The sequence below is a fragment of the Microtus pennsylvanicus genome, chromosome 8, assembly GCF_037038515.1.
Source record: "Microtus pennsylvanicus isolate mMicPen1 chromosome 8, mMicPen1.hap1, whole genome shotgun sequence".
In the NCBI taxonomy this organism is placed as follows: Eukaryota; Metazoa; Chordata; class Mammalia; order Rodentia; family Cricetidae; genus Microtus; species Microtus pennsylvanicus.
Genome location: NC_134586.1, coordinates 53,580,220 through 53,603,500, shown reverse-complemented (window position 1 = coordinate 53,603,500; position 23,281 = coordinate 53,580,220). Strand labels below are relative to the sequence as shown.

General features: G+C 43.4%; 1 protein-coding gene across 2 annotated transcripts in view; it reads right to left on the bottom strand.

The window, feature by feature from the left end:
• Nucleotides 1-23,281, bottom strand: part of Adamts9 (ADAM metallopeptidase with thrombospondin type 1 motif 9) — a 163,403-nt gene that overhangs the window by 134,301 nt on the left and 5,821 nt on the right. For both annotated transcript variants that reach the window (XM_075983443.1, XM_075983444.1), the window contains exon 3: nucleotides 22,369-22,531. In XM_075983443.1, the coding sequence (XP_075839558.1) occupies nucleotides 22,369-22,531 (163 nt within the window). The remainder of the gene's footprint in view (nucleotides 1-22,368; nucleotides 22,532-23,281) is intronic.

Sequence of the window (23,281 nt, the reverse complement as noted above, 5' to 3'; positions counted from 1 at the left end):
AGATGGTAAGGAGGTGGCTCAATCAGTCAAGGGCTTGCTGTCCAGACACAAGGGCCTGACTTTGGAGTCTGGATCCCTGGCACCCACATGTAAAGGCAGGTTGGTTCTGAGAACTGAAATATTGTGGCTGGGAGGGTAGACACTGGCAGATCCTTGGAATTTACTGGTAATTTAGTATAGATGAATTGGTGAGCTTCAGGTTCAAGAGAGACACTGTCTCAAAAATAATAAGGTACTGAACAACTATGGAAGACATCTAATAACAATGACCTCTAGAGTCCACTGGTACACACATGCACACACACATATACACACATGTGCATGTACACCTGGATGCACATACACATGCACATATACACACACAAGAACACATACACATACCACACTCACCCCAAAAAATAAGAACATAAGTAAATAGAATGTCTCTATAGTCAAATGTCATACAAAATAAACTACAGACTATGAGTTGTATAGAACCCAAGCCACACTCTCTCTGAAATGCCTATGTGTCTGGAGCTAGCTTCCCTGGGATATGATGTGGGATTCCCCTATGTATGCTAGGAATACTATTGGTTAATAAAGGACTGCTTTGGACCTGTAGCAGGGCAGAACATAGCTATATGGGGAAAACTAAACTGAATGCTGGGAGGAAGAAGGCAGAGTCAGAGAGAAGCCATGGAGCCACCAGAGGAGACAGATGTCGTAACTTTACCTGGTAAGCCACAGCCATGTGGCTATACAGAGATTAATGGAGATGGGTTAAATTAATGTGTAAGAGTTAGCCAATAAGAAGCTAGAGCTAATGGGCCAAGCATTGATTTAAATAATATGGTTTCTGTGTGATTATTACGTGAGTCTGGGCTGCAGGGAAATGAACAAGCGGTCTCCTACTACAGGAAAGAATATTCAGTTGATGTACACTGGTTACTCTAAAATATCAGGCTTGGCTTAAAAGAAATGGAAGCATGCAGTTCCTTCCATTGGGTAACAGAAGCCTTGTTAGGATCATGGATAAAGTAAAAGTCAATTTTACAAAAGAGCTGGAAGGAAGAAAAATTATATTCCCTTTTAATATTTTTTTTTTGAAATTTGATGATAGATAGCAGAGAGAGAGGTCTGAGAGGTAATTGTCTAACAGACAACACAAAAGACACTAGAAAACACAGAATAAAATGTTCCATTTCTTTATCAGGCTGCCATCACAAGTGAAATAGAAGAATAGAGTCACTGCCATTCAATGTCTCTGAACTTGCAATTGATTCATTTCAGTCATCAGTAAAGGGAGCAAATGAGGGCAGAGTGTGGGCCAGGAGCTGGACCATGACTTATTTCAGCATAGTGAGATGAATCTCCAGGTATCCTGGATTCCAGTCTATGAGAAACTGTGGTTTATGGGGCAGCAGCCCTGGGAAGAATTGGAAGCTTGTTGGGAAGGAGATCCCAGGCCTAGGGGTGTGTGTGTGTGTGTGTGTGTGTGTGTGTGTGTGTGTGTGGTGTAGCCACAGAAGCTAGGCTTAAACTGTCCCCAAAGTGTTTCATAGTGTGCTCGAATTTTGAAATACCCCGTTCAATTTTCATATCACCAATCACAGAGCAAACAGAACACTCATAAAAGGGCCTGCTAAAAACACATTTTGACTATAACTTCATTTAATCAGTTACCTTGTTTACTGGTTCATGAATGTGCATTCATTCACATTATAACAACAAAGCAGAATTGTATGACTAAGAAGTATGCTTCAGTGGCTAAAACCTGAGAAATTCTTTCTTTCATCAACACCAAACGAATATAAACCAAAAGGATAAACTCTGAGCGGCTTCATATTTGAAGGGCCCAAATACTTGACAATTATAACCACTTGCTGAAAAAAATTAAGACCAGGATGTGCCCTGGACCAACCTGAACATTTTGATTATTAAAATGGTGAACTTTTTTTTCCCCAGCTGTCAAACAGGCTTTTGTTTGCTCTGTGGGTCCTGGAGATTAAACTCAGGTCCTTCTGCTTACTGACTGTACCAGGCTTACAGTTTGGACTTTCCTACTGATTTGACCTTTGAGTCCATCAGAAGACACTGTGTAGAACTTTATCAGCAAAGTGACAGCTATCAGCCACAATGACTTCAGTCGAATGGAAAGCTCAGAACAAGAATATGTGTAGAGTGAGAAGATAGAGGAGCAGCTGCTGCAGGCTAGGGATGCAGTTAGGATGAGAAGAGGAACGTGACACCTAAAGAGAAACGGTGTTCTAATCTCAAAGTGTGCAATAAAGCCGTAATATTTCCATCTATCTGTGGATGTACCCCACATGCTTCTATACATTACATGACTGAGTAGTTCGGCCAGAGCGACTTGATCACATTCCTTTCAAAAGACAATACGTTGTAGGGCACTGCCTACCTTTTCTTCTACCAGAGTCAGTGTTTCAAGTTTCACACTGGGGTCTCTAATCAATTTAGAGATGAGTTTTGTGCAAAGTGACAGACACAGGGCTGATTTCATCCCCCCATCCATGGACACCCAGTTCCCCCGTTGTCCCCCGCTCCCCCCGGACACCCAGTTCCCCCGTACCATTTGTTGAAGATGCTGTCTTTTCCCCAATGTGTATTTTTGGCATCTTTGTCAAATATCAGATGCCTGTAGGTATTTGATAGAGATTACATTAAATTTTTAAATGACTTGGGGTAGGATGGTCATTCTCACGGTATTAATTCTGCCAACCCGGGAGCATGGGAGGCCGTTCCAGCTTCTGGGGTCTCCTCATTCTCTTTCTGGAGTTTTCACTGTAAAATCTTTTGCCTCCTTGGTTAGGTTTGTTCAATTTTTGAAGTTGTTGCCAATGAAATTGTTTCCATAATCTATTTTTTCAGTGTGTTTCTTGCTGATGCATAGAAAAGTTACTGATTTTCTTAAATTGATTTTGTATTCTGCCACTTTAGTGAAATTTTTGGAACAGGATTCTATTTGCCTGAGAACTAAAGCCAATCATTGACAGATAGGACCTTATAAAACTAAAAAGGTTCTGTACAGCAAAAGAAATAACCAGCTGAGTGAAGAGGAAGCCCATGGAGTGGGAAAGTATCTTTGCCCTCTGTGCAGCTAACAGTTAATATCCAGAACATATTAGGAACTCCAAAACCAGAGCAAAGACAACAAAGGACAAATGTTCTCAGAAGAAGAAATCACGATGGCTAAGAGATATCTCAAAAATGTTTAACAGTTTCACCAGTTAGGAGATTCAAACTCAGACAACTTGGAGACTTCATCTGACACCAGTTAGATAGCTAAGACCAACAAAACAACCAACAACAAATGCCAGCAAGGATGTGGGGGCAGAGATTTCACTGTTGTTTGGGTTGTAAACTGGCCCAGTCACTATGGGAATCAGTGTGGATGAATCTCAAAAAGCAAAAAATAGATCTACCATATAGCCCAGCTATACCCCTTATTGCCATATGCCCAAAGGACTTGACAAAGAAATCTCTGTTACCCTCTAGAATAACTGCAGGCAACTGATAATAGCTGAGAGACAGAGAATCAGTCTTCCACAGGGACAAGACCCTGATAGGCTAGCAAATCTCAAGAGGTCAGCCCTAACACATGAGTAACACTCAATGATCGCTGCAAATTTTGCTTATAATCTGGTGTGTGTGTGTGTGTGTGTGTGTGTGTGTGTGTGTGTGTGTCTAGAAATTATAATTAAAGAATAAGGGGTCACGAATTTGAGTAGTAGGAGAGACTTAGAAGGAACTGGAAGGAAATGAAGAAGTTTGATATAAATACAGCATACAAATGAAATTCTCAAAAACTAAATAAGTAGCTTTATTTAAAACAAAAAAACATGTCACTAAGCTTGCTAAAACTAAATAATTCTTAATGTTTATTGTAAAAAACATTGTAATAAATACCTAGAATTGAGCAGTGTATAAAGAAAAGCGTATTTGTTTGTCGTTAGCATCACAGGGGAAGCAAGTGCGACAGACATCATCAGATGGTGAGATGGGATGTTAGGACGCAGGGCCAGGCTCACTCTTAATAAACTCTTGCAGGAATTAACAAGGGATTCAAGAGAGTCACCAAGTCTCTTCTAGGGGAGACCCCCCAGCAGCCCAGCAGCCCAGCAGCCTTCCACCAGGTCTCACCTACTATCTCACCCATTAAAAATCCTTCAGTTTAAAAAAAAAATCCTTCAGTTTTTACTCTGTTACTCTGGGACTGAGACCTGAATGCACAAACCTTGAAGGGACAATCTACACCAAATGATAGCACACCGTGATTTGATGGGTTTGGTTTACTTAAAGAAAACTCTATCTTCAGTAAGGAAAAGGCATGGGATTCACTATTATAACCAGGAAGGAAAAAAAAACAGTTTGCTTTTAGAGTTATCAGGATGAACTTAGAAATGGGACAACCTGACTCCCCAAGATCCACAGGGTGGGAGGAGAGAACTGACCTTGGAACTTTGTGCTCTGACTCTACCTCTACACCAGAACTCACTAGCCCATCCTCCCATGTGCAGATGAAAAGTGAAATAAAAATGAAACCAAATTGCAGGAACCAAGTCATTTCTTCCTAACAAACCAGCACATCCTCCTGGGAGATCCTGCTCAGCCTTTACTGACTTCACCTGTCTCCTCATGCGATAGAATCTTACCTACAGATTTAATTAGTTCAACTAATTCCTAGCACATTGATCACTGTAGCAATCGATTCAAAATGTAACGCTAGAGTCATGGGTGGTGGCCCACATCTTTAATTCCAGTCTGGGGAATCAGAGGCAGGAGAATCTCTGTGAGTTGTAGGCCAGCCTGGTCTATATAGTGAGCTCCAGGACAGTCAGGATGACATAGTGAAACCCAATTTTAACAACAACAATAACAACAACAAATTAGCATTAAAATGGCACAAAAATAGATACTGCACCTAATATACCTACCTATTCTCTAGCCTCAAAATAGAATTGTAGTAATAGTTTTAGTTCTCAGCTGAGGGAACACACTGTTAGGATAAAAAAAGGAAGTTCACCCACACTGCTCTTCAGTGGTCTTCCAGCATAATACAACCAAGGGTTGTGTCTTAGGAATTTACAATGTCCCTTGGCTAAAACTTTTATAAGAATGGACTAATTAATGAAATTTTATTCTTGACTAAGTAGTAGTGCAATTTCCCCCCTCATACACAACTTCTTATTTACTATAGCTTTTCAATGACCATTTCGTTAAGACTTACATACCATTAAATTTCCATACCTTTAAAATGTATAATCCCCACACCGTGTGTGTGTGTGTGTGTGTGTGTGTGTGTGTGTGTGTCTGTGTGCACATGCGCACGCGCTCTCACAGGTGCCCATTACCTCATGCATGCTATATAAACACTCTGCCTCTGAGTTACACCTTCAGCCCAGTTTAGTGAGTTATAGCCTATTCACAGAATAGACTAAGTGATGGAACGGCACGAGCCATCATCGCCATTGTCTGATTTTAGAACAATCCGATTGTCTCCAAGAGAACTCCTATACCTCTCAGCAGCCACTCCCCATTCTTCCTCTTTCCCGGGCCCTACCAAATAGTAGTCCATGTTTTTCCATCCATGGGTTTGCCTCTTCTGCAGTGCCACATGAACGGATTCGTACAATACCTAGCATTTGTATCTCGAGTCTTTCACCTCACTCGATGCTTTCAAGCTGTAGTATAGATCTAGTCTATTGCTTTTGCTGTCAAGGGGCCCATTGTGAGGAATATGCAGATATGCCTGTCCATTTGGCATCTGGGTGGATAGTCAGCAAACCAGCTGAAGGCAACTCCACATTCTACATTTTGAACAGCTACAAAAATTGTTTTCCAATGTGGCTGCCTATACAAACAAAAAACATTAAATTGTATTATTGTGTAAGTGTGGGCATATATATGTTATGGCACTCACATGGAGGTCAGGGGACAGCCCCCCTGGCAGAGTTGGCCCCCCATTAGGAATCTATTTCAAGCCTCCAGGCCTATTCAGGTCCTCTCAGTAAGCGGCTTTGCCCACTGAGCCATTTCATCAGCCATGTTGCCTCCTGAGGTTTGAACAAAACCCCCAGAAACAAGCTATCTTTTTACATGTCTCTTGTTCTTTAAGCAGTCTTGGAAAATTAGTTTCATTTATTTTGTCCAATAGTTTACAAGAAACCTGATCTCATTCAAACCCTACAATAATGTGTTGAGTCTTCTAAGGACCAAGCCCATGGCTGAGAAAAGATAGTATTTAGCAATACGAGTCTCACAGAGGCATGTACACAGATTCTCTGTTGGTTGTGGTGGTGCACACTGGTAATCCCAGTATTTGGGAAGTGGGGGCAGGCAGGTCTAGAGTTTGAAGCCAGCTTGGGCTACATGTTATACAACACACACACACACACACACACAAATAGAAAGAGAGAGGGGGGACTTTCTGTCAGGCAGTGTGTGTTTTCCTGTGACTACCCCATCAGCTCTAAAGTTGTGAATGGTAATTACTAAGCCTAGGTTAACGTTGGCATTTGCAATCATTTTGGCTTCACTGCTGTCAAAAGGCAAATACTAATGCTTCTCCCAATCACCAAACCACTGGGGCTTTAGGAACCCACACAGTGAGAGGAGACTGCGTGCATCAGCACCTCTTGACCTTGGGAACATCCCTGTCCATCACTCTGGTCTCCCACTTAGAAACTCAGGGGAAGTCTTGTCTGTTTACAGCTTCTTGGAGGAATAATGGGTGTTTATGAACTGCAACATGCTAACTCCTGCCTGGTGGGCAGGAAGGAGTAAATAAATCCCATCGTTATTCTCATTTGCTATCTTTAAACCAGTCATAAAATTATAATACGAGTTAGATTTTAAAAGGAACCATTTTAGGTAGAGTGACTAAGTACACTTAAAAATAATGTTCTGGCTTGGGATAATGCTTCCAAAGGTGTTGTTTGTCCTCATGGGTGCGACAGATGAACAGAGCATACCACGATTTGTTCCTGACATCTGACTGGACCTTACAGTAGAAGGAATAACAGGGGGTCAACCAGAGGTGCTGAGGGTGGGCTTCCGTCTCCCAAATGAGCAGAACATATCCTGCTTCCATTTAAAGGGTGCTTGGAAATTAAATAAGAAAGGATTTAGAGGAAACATTTCTTACGAATCAGAAGTTTAACACCTAATTTTGTGCCTAAGAAAGTTGAAAAATAACCAAAAAGCAAGTTTAAAACAGTTCAGCCCTTAAAGTCCTCCTATTGTAAACATTTAAGATTGCATTATTAGGAAAAAGAAATATTTTACAATCAAAATTTTGAGGATATTTGCTCATACTTTGGTAAAAACATTTTAAGTCAGTTTCATTTTACAATGCAAGGAAGTGCTTATTGTGCTACTAAAGAATCGGACTTATTTTAGAGAAAAATACACACACACACACACACACACACCTTGTTACTCAGTGGCTACTCACCAAAGTGTTTCTGCCAACTGGGCTGAGCAGAGCCAATGGGAAAGCTAATGGTAACCCTGGGAGTTAATTACTGCTGCAGATTTTCACAAGGCTTATCAAATTTTAACTGAGCGTTCTCAAGGCAGAGTGACCTCACGGGCTTGGTGGGCTGAGGAATCACAAGGCAAGGACCAAAGGAAGGGTTCAAGAACAAGGCCCAATCCCTCTGTTTCACCTGAACGTAACCAAGGGAGGAAGGCAGGAAGCCATCATTAGTGTTTCCCACTTCGATCCTGGTCATAGGTCTTGGTTCTCACTCATGTTCTAACTCAATAGTAGCTGCCCTTCCTTGGATAATCTCTTGCCTGGAAACCTCAGAGTCCTCATCAGTAAACTAAAGATAATACCGGTAAATATGTAAGAGGGGAGTTGTAGATACTAAAGGAGATGATACAGTCAATTGTTTTAGAGCAGGGCCCAGCTTACAGGAAAGATTAAATACCCCCACTTAACACGGTAAGAGAATGGGTACTGTTATACTGACTGTATAGAAGAGACTCCTCTCTACACATGAGTGCATTAGAATTAGGGACCTTCAAACAAACAATTATACAACAGAGTGACTCTTATAAAGACCACCGGTGGAAGGGAAGATAGATGAGAGGAGAGAAGATCTGAAAGCATGAGCAGTCGATTCCTGCTTGCAAAGGATTTGGACAAGCGCATAAGGACCGGCAGTGAGAGGGCGGAGCCTGAGCTCTGACTGGCCCTGATGGTTAATCTCTACCTCTATTGTGACTGGGTTTGGAATCAGTAAGGAGACACCAGGGGCAGTTGAGAGGCTGTTTCCAGAGAGGCTTATCTGAAAGGGGAAGGCTTACCCGGAATGTGAGCAACACCACCCCATAGATTGGGGCCAGAGATGGAACAAAAAAGAAGAGGAGTTGGGGGCACCTGACTTAGTCTCTTTTGCTCCTGACTGAGTGTGCAGTGTGACCGGCTGCCTCATGCTCCCACTGCCATGATGGTCTATACCCCTTTACCTAAAATGAAGGCTTCTCTCTGTAAGTTCTTTCATCAGGCATTTCGAGATAGCAAGGAAAAAAGGAGGCTGGGTCATTGCAACAGTCTCACGTCTTAACCGTTCTGGGAGCTAAGTCTACAGCCCAAAGCAGACTAGCCTCCACCATCTTAGTTCTAGTCAAAGCTAAGATCTTCACTATTGGGGATGTGGTTGGGGATACTTAATGAAGTCTTTGACCAGAGACAAAAGAAGGCGAGAGAGAAAAGCTCTATTGGGATCATAGGAATTTAAAAAAACAAACCAAAAATAAACAACAAGAACAGCAAAACAATGTGGCTAGGGGAAAAAAGGAAGAAAACAACGCCCCCCAAACCCCATGGATGTTTTAATGAAGTACCATGTGCTTCTGGAATGCAGGGGGAGAAAGAGTTCAGTGAGGGGCAGGGGTTATTACACTTGCATAAAGCACTAGTTGGTGTGAGTGGAAACCACATGGTTTAATCATTCCTGAAGGGCCCTCAGCATGCTAACTTCAAAAACAATAGCGGATCCTGAGATACTCTCAAGATCATGTTCCCAAGACCAGTTCTTGTAACAAACTAGAAGTTGTGTTTTGAAAAAAATAAAAGCAACAAGAACAAAAGGGCTGTGCCACCCACTGCCAAGTGACTTATTCACGTGCTGGCAACTGACGGGTGCAAAGGCAGGGGCACAGAGGTTTGGGGTGAAAAGACTTATTTTTAACTGCTTGAATCTTGATGAATGGTGTTTTGTGAGAGTAGCTTATGGATATTAGTCTTATCAGGTATTTTCAAAAACAAATCAATTAGGTTAATTAGGTTAAACACGTCAGACAGTATCCACATCTGGAACTTTCTCCACACATAGAAGCATTTTGAGAGCTCTGAGACATCTTTCATGACAGAAACCAGCTTACATCTATTTAATTACTTCTTGTGTGTGTGCATGAGGTTATGGGATCTTTCCCCATTTAAGAGAAGGGTGGGAACTAAGCACCCCGGGAAATACAACAAGACAGACGATTGCATATGAGAACTCTCTTTACAAAGAGAGAAGACTGTCCTGGCGCAGCAATGACAGCTCTGGGCGAGGATGCTACTGGCTGCTCTGTGTGGTTTTTCTCTGTAGGAGTTCCTGTCCTAGGCACTTTACAGAGATGGACTTCATTGTTCCTCATGGAGACCACTTTGGCAGGGATTATTAACTCTAGGTCATAGATAGAAAACCAAAAGATGCTTGACATCACTTGAAAAGATATTTCCAGAACATCTATCTGGAAAACATAGGGAAGCTACTTGACAGTACAGGCACAGGTAAGAACTTCCTGCAAAGGGTTTTAAGAGTCCAGGAACTAACCCCAAGAACTGACAAATGTAGCCACATGAAATTAAAAAGTTTCTGTACAACAAGGAGAGCACAGAGTGAAGAGACAGTCAACAGATTGGGAGGAAAACTTTCTTAGTCATATTTCAGGCAGGGATAACACCCAGAATTACACACACACATGGTGGTGGTGGGGAACAGAGAGAGAGGGAAAGGGAGAGAAAGTGGGGAGAGAAAAAGAGAGAGAGACAGGAGTGAGTGTGGGTATATGGCATGAAACAGGGACCAAAAGAGACCTGTGCTGGTTTAAGCGAGCCATGTCCACCATCCTCCTTAGGCTCAGGTATTTGAACACTCGGTCCCCAGTTTGTGGTACATGTGCCCACCCACACCCATATACCCCCACAAACATATGCATACATATGCACACACATGTATGCATGCACATACATACAAATATTTAAAAAGAAATTGATCTTAATAATATAGTCTACTTAATATACCTTATCCAGAGTATGACCAGTTTAAGACACAGCTTTAGCCATGTCCAAGACCAGTTGGAGACCACAGAGGATGGAGCCTTCCAGGTAGTTTACAAAGTAAATGCAGGAGGCAGTGGGACTGGGGAGTTCAGATGTGCATGCAGGTCAGCATTCAAAGGGACTTACGTTCAAATCCCGGCTTCTCCACATCCGTTCTGTGTGACCTTGCACCCACACCATTTTCTCCTTACCTACAAAATGTGAACACCTACCAGCTACTCTGTTTTGGGGTGGCAGGCAGACGTAAGCGACTTAAGATGTACTGGGTATTACAGGGTCTATACACGACAAGCGCTCTAGAGGTGACAGCTGTGGTGGCTTTCCAAGGCACCTAGTAGCTGCCTTGAGGCTGCGAGAGCCAGGTGGCTCCTGAGCTTGCCTGCTGTCTTGACACTTCAGTACAGCCCGTGGGTGGCCTTGCAATGCCTGTGGCAGGAACAAGGTTTCCTTCTCAGAGCTGAGATTAAAGAGCTCGTGGGACTGGAGCTCTTTAAAGACTGGGACCAAGTCCCAGAGAGCATTCCTTCTGAATGGGATTGATACAGGAGCCTCCTGGGGATGGGGATGCCTCTGTCCAACAGGGCTTGCAACAGTAACTCATTCCCTCCCCAGGGTGCCTACTCCCCTGGACAGGGAAGGGAGGAGTCCTTAGGTTTCTGTATTTCCAATGTCAATCTGACCTCCACAGTTATAGGCTACCTTTCCCAGTATTCTGGCCTGGTTCTAAAGAGCTCTGTTTTTCTTTTCTTTTTTATCATTCTCGTGTGTGTGTGTGTGTGTGTGTGTGTGTGTATGTAAAGCTACCGTGTACATATGTTTTCATATGTGTTGAGGCCAGAGGTCAACATCCAATTTCTTCTCTGTCTCATTTTCTCACTTAACTTGGAGTTCACTAATTTGTCTCCACTCCCCAATGCCCCAGGGGTTACAGACACGGGCTACTGAGTCTGGCTTTTCCATGTGAGTGTTGGGCATTTGAGCTCACCTATACATTCATTGTGTGGCAAGCACTCACTAGCCAAGCCATCTTTCCAACACCCAGCAGCTATTTTGTTACTCTTAAGTTGTATTTTGTATCCATTCAGCTCTTGCAGGGACAATTTAATCTCTTAAATGAACAAAAGGACGAAAGCTTTCTTTTCTGCAGGTCTGAGGCAGCTTCTTGAACAACCCCACAAGTTCATTCTTAATTATCCTCACACTTAGATCCGAACTTCATTTTGCTCCTGCTTTGAAACATCCCCTTCTGGGCACCATCCACAAGCAGCTTTCCCTTGAGTCATACCCCAGAAAGGCTACAGGTCTGAAAACTGAGGCTTGGGTCGTGGGCTTAAGCTGCCATTCATCCTGGCTCAGGGCTTTGATCTTCTCAGCACAGAGAAAAGGAGCAGAACAGAAGCCCATTATGTTAGATAAGAGTGGAAGAAGCAAACAAATGAAGTCCTTAGCTTCAAGTGGGTAAAACCCAAGGCTCTTTCTTGGCTATTGTTGGTCTCAGAGACAGCGTTATAAATAGTATGCACTTTGACACCATTTGAAATTGGTTAGTTTGGGAGTACTGAGGTGGAGGGATCTTTAGGGTTCTTAGGTCACTCCATAGGAATTACTATTTGTAGAAAAGTACTCAAAGATTTAGAATGGGTTTATTGCAATGTAAAAGAAAACCAGTGTTCATCAACTATATAGTGGGTGAATATTATATCCATACAATGAATAGTATGGATATACAATGGATACTATGGCTATCCATAGTATAACATTTATAACCAGACAACGGAATAGTACTCCATAGTATAAAGGGTGACGGACTGGTAAAGGCAGCAGTGTGGATGAATCTCAAATGCAATGAGCTTGCTGATCCTGTTTATATAATATTTTGGAAAAGTGATACTAATATTATGACAAGATAATATTTGCCCAGATTCACAGAACTGTGGTCTAAGAAGATGAATCTTAGAGCATGTAAGATGTACCTTAATATAAAATGGAAAGATGAACACTGGGAAACTAGAGGAAAAGAAAAAGTTCTGTAACATTCGGAAAGAGCAGCTTGAACCCTTTCCAGACACAAACTGCATTTTTCAAATGCTCTATCCTAATACCACACAAGAACAGGTAGCCAATAAAAAAAGGAAGACTCACCCCAACACAGCCTTAATCTCGGTCTGCTCTCTGGGTAAAATTTATCAGTGCCAGTACACACAAGACTCAGACTTTCCTACCTCTCTCTCTGCAGTACTTCCTATTCATTAAGGATTTGCATTTTCATAGTGTATTCATGCAGACATCTGGTCCAAACATAAAGAAGACACATGAAAAAAATTCACCCACAAATGATTCACCAAGGAATGACTACAATATCAACTCCGAAACAGTCTGATTTTCAAACAAAACAAAACAAACAAACAAAAAAAAAACAGAACAACTCAGTGGAGACAAAGCTGTGAATTTTAAATCTCCATGGTATGATAAACAGCCTTTCCTTGGCCCAATGATCTTATTCCCTATAAAGAGACTCTACAATGTCTGATTTGAAAATAACCCATCCTGGGTAAAGGCTGGAGGAAGGATCCTCATGTTAACTCCCGAGAGCTCTGCCCCTGTCTGCTAATTCTCAGGCCCGCCTATAGAAGATGAGCATCCGTACCCATTTCAGGTGGCCTCCGGGAGTATGACAACGTTAGCCAGCAGCCGCCCTACCTGCTCCCTTATTAGCAACTGAGAGCAATGTCTGAAGTATAGCAGGAACTCCAAAGATCCTGCTGGGCAAGACACAGGAAATGCCTGAGGTTGGCAGCCATGAGCCCAACCCCCTGGCTCTTTCTGGGTTCAGAAACTCAAAGTGCTCTAAGAAGGGGACAGGATAGTCCTTCGCACATCGGTGGGAAGAGCCGTGCCCTCCGGTCCAAACCTGCTGGCCACTGTACACTTCCATCCTCAAATTAGCTCCTCTGCGAAATCACAGGTAAGGGACTATCCTGAATGGCAAGGGAGATGGTGAGAAGAAATACTGTGGACTGAGAATGTTTCCATAGGCCGGAAAACGCCGGCAAGAGACAACGTAATAAACAAAACACAAAAACAGCCCAATTCTAGCGAGATGGCTCAGCAGATTAAGGTCTCACTGTGTAGATGCGAGGACACAATTCAGACTCCTAACACCCACGGAGACGCTGAATGGGAGTAAACCCATCATTTGGGAGGCAAGATCCCCAGGGCAAGCTTGTTAGCTAGATTAGATAGAGTTAATGAGCTCCGTGTCTAGCAAGCAACCTTCCCTCCATAAATGAAGTGGAGCACAATTGAGGAAGACACCTGACACCGACTCTGGCTTCTATACACAAGAGCACATATGTACATACATACCTGCACAAATGTGAGTCCACATACTTGTGAACACACATACTTACATACATGCATACTGCACACAGGCAAGCAGCAACAAAAACGCCCAACCGCGTTGCCTTTTGTATTTCACCAAACCCCTCCGTTTTGGAGGAGCCATCAGAGGCTCTGTGTGGTACCTGCTCTGTGGTTGAGGGCTACTTCCATCTGTGCTATACGATTTAGTATAGCAGGAAACTGATCAGGATGAAACACAGACTAGAATAAGTGGGTGGGGAAAAATTGGCCAGGTAGAACAAATCTAAACCTCTGCGGCAATTGTAACGTCACCATGAAGGCTATTGGAGAAGCAGCTACCACTCACAAAGTGCAGACTGTGTTGAGATCACAATCTAACCAAACAGAAAGCTGGGAGACACTAGGAGCAGCTTTAATATAGGTGCTGTTCAGGTGTGGGTGCTCACCACAGTAAATGTATTTCAGTTACATAGAGAAATAGCCTTTGTTTCCCATATTGGGATATTTAGAGGTGGAAAGTCAGGTATCTTGAGTGTGCCTTAAAACACCCCAGCAAAAAAAGCAAGCAAACAGGAAGTAACTGTGGAAATTCTTGGTCTCTATTCAGTGTAGATGGTGCATTCAATGGTGGTCACTCCGCTGTCACCTGTATTTATGTACACTAATATGTTCATAATAAAGTGGATTTCTTTTTAAGCAAAAAAAAAAAGGAGCCAGATGTGGTGGGGGCACACCTACATTCTTAGATTTCGGGGTCTAAGAGTAAAAGGTCAAATTGAAGACCAGCCTGGGGTAGCTAATGATACTATGAGAATAAATAAAAGAAGAAATCATTTATTCCTACATCCAAAGTCCCTCATTGCACTACTGTCCAGTGACTTATCTGAGATCTGCACCATGATACGAGGGTGCCCGTGCATTAGAAGTTACCTGTTCTTATTTCCCAGGATGAGAGATGGAGAGGAAAGAGGGCTGCAGAAAAGTGTACTAAGGAGAGTCCGGTTGATTTCAGCCCAAGACACCGATTAGCACACCATGGGCCACTATTACCCCAGACACTGGCTACCTCCTCCGGTGGTTCATAGAAAGCCCGCTGAGGGAATCCTGAGGGCCGCCTTTCACTGCTTTGGGGCCCAATTCACAGGGCTGCTAATCTAATCAGTGGATTGATGCTAAATTGTTACTGGGATCCCAGAAGTTAATCTATAACAAGCAAGACACTCCAATTGGGGCATGCTAGAGCCACAAAGCTGTTGGGTGTCATTAGAGTCTTGGTGAGAAGTTGGAGGAAGGATTTCCTCATATCAAACCAGACTCCAGGCAGGCAAGTCTACAATCTGCCCAAGAACTGTAATTCCTACGACTGTGGTTGGCTCCACAAAGGAGCAGTCTTCTAACTAGACCAGACCTTAGGCGTGGGGAAAATGCTAGGCTTGGGAGCATTGTGACCTTGGCTAGCTCTTCTTTATCAGCTCCTGTGTTTCAGTTTTTTCACTAACAAACAGAAGCAGCTCACAAGGCTCCACCCCAGCCTGGGGGTTTGTACTCTGTTAATGGTTGGTAGGGTTGAGGGAGAAACATTTACTTCAGTGGTGGACCCACTGATGAGGTGCACAGTCTCCTGTAAACCACCCTTCACTCATCCTCTGTAAGCAGCCCTACTAAAACGCACTGGGTCATTACAAAACAGAGTTAAGGGGCACGAAGTAGTTGGGAAAAGGAAAGGGAGCAGCAAAAGAGTGGGGACAACAGACGGCAAGGGGGGCATGAATATCATTGTATTACATGTCATAACAATACCTACTATGTATAATACACATAGAGCAATAAAGATGAAAGACAAAACCTCATAGAATCCGTGTAAAGGCTTGGAACCATATAGGATGCATGACCAACATAAGCCATAGGAAATTTGCTTGAAAACTGGACGTTGTTAATCCAAACCAAAGAAGATGCTCTGCACATTTAAGTCGGAAAGGATTTGTTAGCTGGGTATGACGACACCGCCTGTAATCTTAGTCCTGAGAGGCTGAGCGAGGGGAAACAGAGGCTCAAGGGGAGGGGAGGCTATACAGGAACAACTTGCCTCACCAAAGTGGGGGATAGGAGAAGAATTTTCTAGAAAGGAGCTTCTGTTTGTGTTTTCAGTCAAGTCTGGCCCCTACCATAGAACAAATGGAGCTGTAGGGCCATTTTCTACCATCGGTGTGATTTTGGAAAGTTGTTCAACTTCTCTGAGCTGTGCTTTTGCTCAGTTGTTAAATAGGGACAAGATGCCCTCCCCATGATGGTGAGGAACATATTGATATGCTAATATAACGTACGTGGCAGAGCATCCATCAAGCACATGAGAGTTTGATGCATGACCTGAACTGTATGGACTGACCAGCCTTTAAGCCTGCACTCTTGAAGGTCCAACCAAGTGCTTAGAGTACAAACTCTCTAGTACCCAGTGGCCAGTTCAAGAGGCAGCTGACCTGTGCTGAGAGACAGACTCAACTTTGACTGGCCATGTGTATCCCAGAGACGTAAACACAAAGTGGGGCTTTCATCTGTCTCATCATGACAAGCCCACTTAAAAGCTGCTGGCCAATCACTAGTCCTAAGGGATTACAATGAGGTGGGTTCAATTCTTTGACACTGCAACACAATGTTGCCATCTACAAAGTTCATGCTTAAGAACCATGCCGTTTAACTACACAAACACACACACACACACACACACACACACACACACACACACACAAATACGTGTGCGTGCGCTCATAACATTTCAGGTAAACTCTTTGTTTTGAGCAATGCATCCTCAGGCTCATGTAGCCAGTGAACCGTAGGTTGGACACACTTGGTAAATCTTGTGGAAAGCACTACAGAATAAAACCAAAAGAATAAAACAAACATAAAAAAAATCAACTTAAAAACCAAAGATTGCCTAAGTTCTTTGTAACCAGAAACAATCACTTCTCATATCTTTGTGTTTCTGCTAAAGATTAATTTTACTTGCACATACTGTTATACTGTGTTATTATATAATTATATGTGAATTATAAATATATAGTTATTGGTCCACTATTATTAATATGACTCACTGACCACTTGAACCCCAGGATACAGCACCCAACAAAATCATAAACATAAATAAACTCTATCATTTTTAAAAGCTAGGAACTTACAGATGTTCATCATCTGTCTGATCACTAAATATGTACTTCTCGATATGTTAAATCTACACCCTCATTTGTAATGGCTGCACGGGAATCCTTATGTTAGCAAGGTATTGTATTTATCATCTTTCTCTAGGAGTTTTGTTTATAGTCCTTTCCTTCCATACACAGCATTGACCATTTCACAAACTTTCACACCACTGGCTGACTGTTCCTTTAGGTGTGGCATTGATACACCAAGGAGCACTTAATTCTAAATGTTCTAATGGGGATGGGGGAAGCTGGCCTTGGTGCAATAGGAGACTGAAGGAGAAATTGTTGCAACAGGAAGCAGTATCTTACAGGTCTAGACAAAATGCCTCTTCTCCGTTGCCCACCAGCGAATCTGATTAGTTCATTGATGAGAGCTAACCCTCCTGTGAAAAATTCAGGGTCACGCAGAAACAGAACTTGGGGATGGGGAGTCTGTAAAATGCTACTGAGAACTCAAGAACAATGGCAATGGGTTTTTGATCTTACTGCACGTACTGGCTTTGTGGGAGCCTAGGCAGTTTGGATGCTCACCTTACTAGACCTGGATGGAGGTGAGTGGTCCTTGGACTTCCCACAGGGCAAGGAACCCTGATTGCTCTTTGGGCTGAGAGGGAGGGGACTTGATTGGGGGAGGGGGAGGGAAATGGGAGGCTGTGGCGGGGAAGAGACAGAAATCTTTAATAAATAAATAAGCGGGGAAAAAAGGTAAATAAAATAAAATAAAATGTTAGCTGTGCAAGCATGAGGGCCTTAAACCATTATAAAAAGCCCACTCAGTAAGGGAGCTTGTTACAAATCCCAGCACTGGGGAGATGGCGACGGCTGGATCGCTGAGGCTCATTGACCAGCCAATCTTAGCCAAGTTGACAGGCTCCCGGTTTAGTGAGAGACCCCATCCCGAAGAAATAAGGAGAGCATTGGGGGGAAACCTGATGTTAATGTCTAGCCTTCACATGCATTTGCACAGACTTACACACACCCCAAAAACATGCATGTGCGCGCGCGCACACACACACACAGACAGAGAAAGAGGGCACATAGGACCTGTGCTTTTACCTGGAAGCAGTCAGTGGAAAGGACTAACAGCAATGTTCTTTCTGAGGTGCCCAGCCCGCCCCTCCGGGGGCCCTGAGATGAAGGGCAGGTGGACAGAGATCCCAGAAAAAATCTGTTCCTGCCCTCACAAACACACGCCACAGGAAGACAGCACCCCGCTACTCTCCGTTTTGAATCCTAACGACTTGAAAACAGAATAAAAGGACAAAGCACGGAGAGACATCCAAGCAGTCAAGATACATTTAAACTGACCTCCAAACAAAGCTGAGCCCGAAAGGGCAGATGCTAGGCCAAGAGAAGCTTTCCATCAACAGAATTCTACACGGGGGAAGGGAAAATAAGCAAGCAGGAAGTGCTCTCCGCCCCACCATGGTGGGCACAATGGCTTTGGGCAAGTCTCATAATTGATTTACAATGTGTTTACTGCAAAGCTCCAAGTGATTACATCTGGGTTTGGTGTTTCCAGTTTCCCCTTCTCCCACCACAATGCTATCTTCCCCATTTTCATGACCCTTCTTTTTCATCTTGCAGCCTGTGAATGCCGACCATCTGCTAACCCTGTCCCGGGACCTCCATTATTTCACGCTCAGTTCTGAGCACACCTCGGCAAGGTCACGTCATTTTTACTTGATATTCTATAATGTGACTTAGGTCACACGCAATAGAATAGGGATGGTTTCTACTTTTCTCATCATGACATAGACAAGTGGCTCAATAAGTTCTTGATTACTCAGTGGGAAAAAAAATTGCATACAAAGCCACTTTTTCCTTCGTAAGCCCATGGTTTCTAGCACATTAGACTCCTTCACACAGTTTTTGATTACATGATCTCAGACTCTTTCTGAAAATGAGACCTACATTAAGAATCAGAAATGAGCAAGGCTCACGTCCCTACTGTATGTAGCAGTGCAACAGCCAGAGTAGCCTGCCCTGCTGAGAATCCCATAACCCAGTAACTACAATGTGACATGTACTCTGCATGGGGCTTCCAGGAGCCACTCTCAGACTTGGGCGAGAAGTTCCAACAGGTGTCGAATATGTGGTGTGTTCCTGATAATAAGCGACCGACTCTACGCCCTGCACTCCAGTTTCCTCTCCCATCTACAACTAGAGTGTTGAACTAGACGTAACTACTGAAGATTCTTTCAGTCCAAATATTCTACTACCCTTCTAGAAAAGATCGGAAAAAATTACCCTGAGAAAGTGAAGTCCTTAAGGTACAAGTCACACGTGCCAGAGAGTGACTAATGCCTTAAATTCAGCTTCAGCAGTGACACTCAGATTTACCAGACTATCCCAATTGCTTGGACACTTATTAAAACTGCTGGTATGACTCTACCCCATTTGCCTGAGAGACACGGGTTGGTTGGTTTCTTTGTTTATGGGAATCTGCACTCGTATATGGGAACTCTGGAAGGCAGGTGACCAATCACTGCTCATGACTAGAAGGAGAAATCACTGTAGCTGAGTGGACAGACATCATTGGGCATCTCTTTCCCTCTCTGCCAAGAGCTATTGCTTCCCACTTGCATGCTATGTTTACTTCCCGGCAAAGGCTACCTGTATCTGCGGGTCAGTGCCTGTAAGGGTGCTGGGGAATTGTGCCACATTCCAAAACCTTTTCCTAACGGTAGGGCTCCTGCATCTGAGTTCAAAGAGACACAGGAGCAACTGGAACAGAAAACCAGAGAGGCAGGGTCCTGCAGACACCTTTGGCAGAGCCAATGAAAACTGCCAGGCTTTCTGGGCGTGGTGACACACACCCTAAATCCCAGTGCTCTGTGGACAGAGATAGGTGGGTCTCCATGAGTTCAAAACCAGCCAGGTCTACATAAGTGAGTTACAAGTTAGCCTAGGCTACACAGAAGCCCTTGTCTTAAAACAAACAATCTAAAACTGCCAGACTCCTGATTCATCACAGAGGGTGAAGGGAGTGTGTTTGGCAGATTGGTCACTGGCAAGTAAATACCAGAAAACAAACAAACAAACACTTGGTCTTGGTTTTTTGGAGGCTGTACCCTCAGACTTCAATATCAACAATGACTAGAGCCCGAGTGACCTTTTCTGCAAAGATGAGTACCTTTCATTGATCATCCTCAATTTCATATATATAAACTTTTTTCTTTGTATTTTTCTTTTTTAAAAAACAAGATCTGAAAATGTGTCCTCTAGACCAAAACAATCAAAAGTCTATTACTTGTATAATTCATTTGAAAAAAAGACCTTGAATATGTTCCTGAATGATAGTGTTGACTTTCTCTACCCTATTTCCCTTCCCCACATGCATTCCTACAGAATTAAAATGATGTGGTTCCCTTCTGTATGCTGTGAATATGCTTTATTACCGTTGGTTAATAAAGAAGCTGCTTCAGCCTATGACAAGATAGAATAAAGCCCGGCTGGAAGAGATACGAGAAAGAGTAGGTAGAGTCAGGGAGATGCCATGTAGCTGCCAAAGAAGACACACCAGATCCTTACCAGTAAGCCACAGCCTCATGCCGATACATGGATTAATTGACATGGGTTAATTTAAGATGTAAGAGTTAGTTAATAAGAAGCCTGACCCAATGGGCCAAGCAGTGTTGTAATTAATATAGTTTCTGTGTGAATACTCGGGTCTGGGTGGCCGGGAACAAATGAGCAGTCTCTGCCTACATTAAAATGGGTGGCAGAGGAGGAAAACACTTGGAGGGCTTTCCTTTGGACGGTCAGTGAGGCCTTGGGCAGGTCACTTCATCTGTGTGAGTATCAATTTCCTTACCAGATAAGAGGCAATGAGAGGGAGTCCTGCCTAGTTAAGTCTGGAGTAGAGATGAAGGGAAAGAGGGAAGGGCCTGAGCTTTTGGTGACTATCTAGAAAAAGTCAGGACATCTCTGGCTGACTTCCAAAAAGCTATTCTGTAGCCACTTTAGGGAGAAGAACATCAAAATCTAGATTAGTGTTCAGTGCATTAAATATAAGTACCATGTACTTTTTAACACATCAATTAGACAGAAGGGAAAGATCATGCATTTCCCTTCTATCCAGTGTATAACATGTTTAAAATATATACTTGCTATTGCATATTTGAGAAATAAAATAAACCTGATGTAGGATAGTAAAAAAAAAAAATAAAACTAGGACAAATGTCCTAATGATTAAAGTAGCTGGCAGCTAGCAGGCTTGCCACTACTCCAGTTCCTGAGACTATTGTTTCTGAGGACAACCACCCAACAACAACTTTTGGACTTTTCTTTTTGCCTTTTTCCTTTGCAGACAAAGTCTCAATATATAGACCAGGAGACCTGGAAGTCACAAAGTAGCCCAGGCTAGTCTTGAACTTGCGATCCTCCACATATGGCTTTTTCATTCCTTTAGGGAGAGCAGGTAACAGTGACTCCAGTTATATCCCACCTTGCTGTCATGGTGAGAACACAAGAATGGATGTAATAAGCTGAAAGACCTGTAATTCTATCCTCTTGCTGTTGACTATTCTGATGATATGTAGTAAAAGATACCAGAAAACTCTGAATAGCTACTTACTTTGTTGATACAGGTATGAAGAAAGAGTTCCATAAGCAAGAAATCGATGAAATTTTAAAAACATTTTAACAATCATCTTAGCACATAAGAACAACCTTAAGGATGCTACTCAGTGGGATGCTGCCAGCAGGTGAACAACAGCCAGGCCTAGAGGTCGGTGAGGGATGTTACAACACTGCAGACTGAAGGCCACAGACAAGCATCAATTTCCTCAGGTGCCCAGGAAAATGCATCTTTAGGGATGGACTGTATATCAGCCAAACACCAGTGACAATCTGCCCAGAATGCAGTGAAACACAGCAGCAGGCCCACAGTGTATGGATGGGACTGAAACCTAGAAGGAAGCTTCCAGATCCATTTCTGGGTTTCCTAAAACCGCAGGCATTAGCCAGATCAATAAACACACAGCAGGCTTTGTGAATTCCATTATAAGATAAGCAAAGCAAAACAAAATGAAATCCAAAACCCTGTGCAGCATGCATATGTCACAAATGTGACACAAATCAAAAGTGAAACCAAACGAAAAGAAGCCATCAAGAAAGTGCCAACGACTGCTCACCGCAGTAACAGGTTCAGACTCCAGCTTTGTCTGAAGTCTCAACAACTTCAACAGAAGAGGTGACTTTGCCCACAGATGGACTGGAGTCCTTGCTTTCTGATTTCGAATCCTGACTGTACATTCTTAGCCGTGCAGCCTTGGAAAAGTCACTAAATCTCTTTGTAGTTTCCATTTATACAAGGGGCTATACCTACCTTACCAGAGCATTGAATAAACCATATCGTATCACGGCGGTGTTCTGCAAACAGCAAAAAAGCTGCTGCGTTCTTGCAGTGTGGCAATGAACACACGTCAACACAGCATCTGTATTTAATCAAGAAGCAAATACCTGAGGTGTCACAGGCACGCCTTCCTGTTGAGGACTCCCTCTGAGGGGCACTGCGCCTATAGATAATGTGGGGTTTGTTCTGCTCCTCTTCATCCTCTTGCTCATCCACAGACAGCAGTGGTTCAATAAAATAATCTCCATCATGGGATCGGAACGTACCCATCTGTGGAGAGATGAGAGGTTGATTCAACACAACTCAATCAATGGGAGGGGCAAAAACACAACACAAAGAAGGAGCTAATCCCAGGTAGGAGCAGAGTAGTTTGTCCGGCCCCTCCCTGAGAGGACCAAGGCAGCCTGGGGCAGCTGTGTCTTATCTTTGCTCTCTACCACACTAGAAGCTAATTCTTGACTAGATTGTAGCATGCTATGCCTGCTTTCCAAGTCTAGCTTTTCCTTGGTACCTAAATTCCAAATCTCTCATTCTTCCTCCAGGAGGCTCAACGAGAGTACTAAGTGCCCAGGCTGCCTAGAAATTCACAAATGCCAAGGCATAACGGAGGGACAAGCTGGTTAGCCAAAACTTCCTCCTTTCACGTTCACCAGGTACAGGATGGCCACAGTGCCCTCAGGGTGGTCTTGCCTGTCACCCTGACCCAGTCTCCTCCTGTTCCCTTTGCCAAGGCAGAGTGATATCCCAAAAGGCAGTGTTGTCACAGTCTTCTGCGTGCACACCCAGCACCACACCTATCCCCCTTGAGCAACGTTCTCACTGCTCTGAGCTGTCACTTTCGTCAGCTGGAGATAAAGTTCCTTCTTCAACATCACCTGTGAAGGTTAAAGGGGATCATCCCAGCCACACGCGCGTAGCCCAGTGTGCAAGCCTTCTGAGGCTTTGAAGTGATCAGTGGGTTCTGGTGTAGCTCATTAGTTTTGAGCCAGTTTGTTCTTGCCGAGTATGATGGGCACCTTG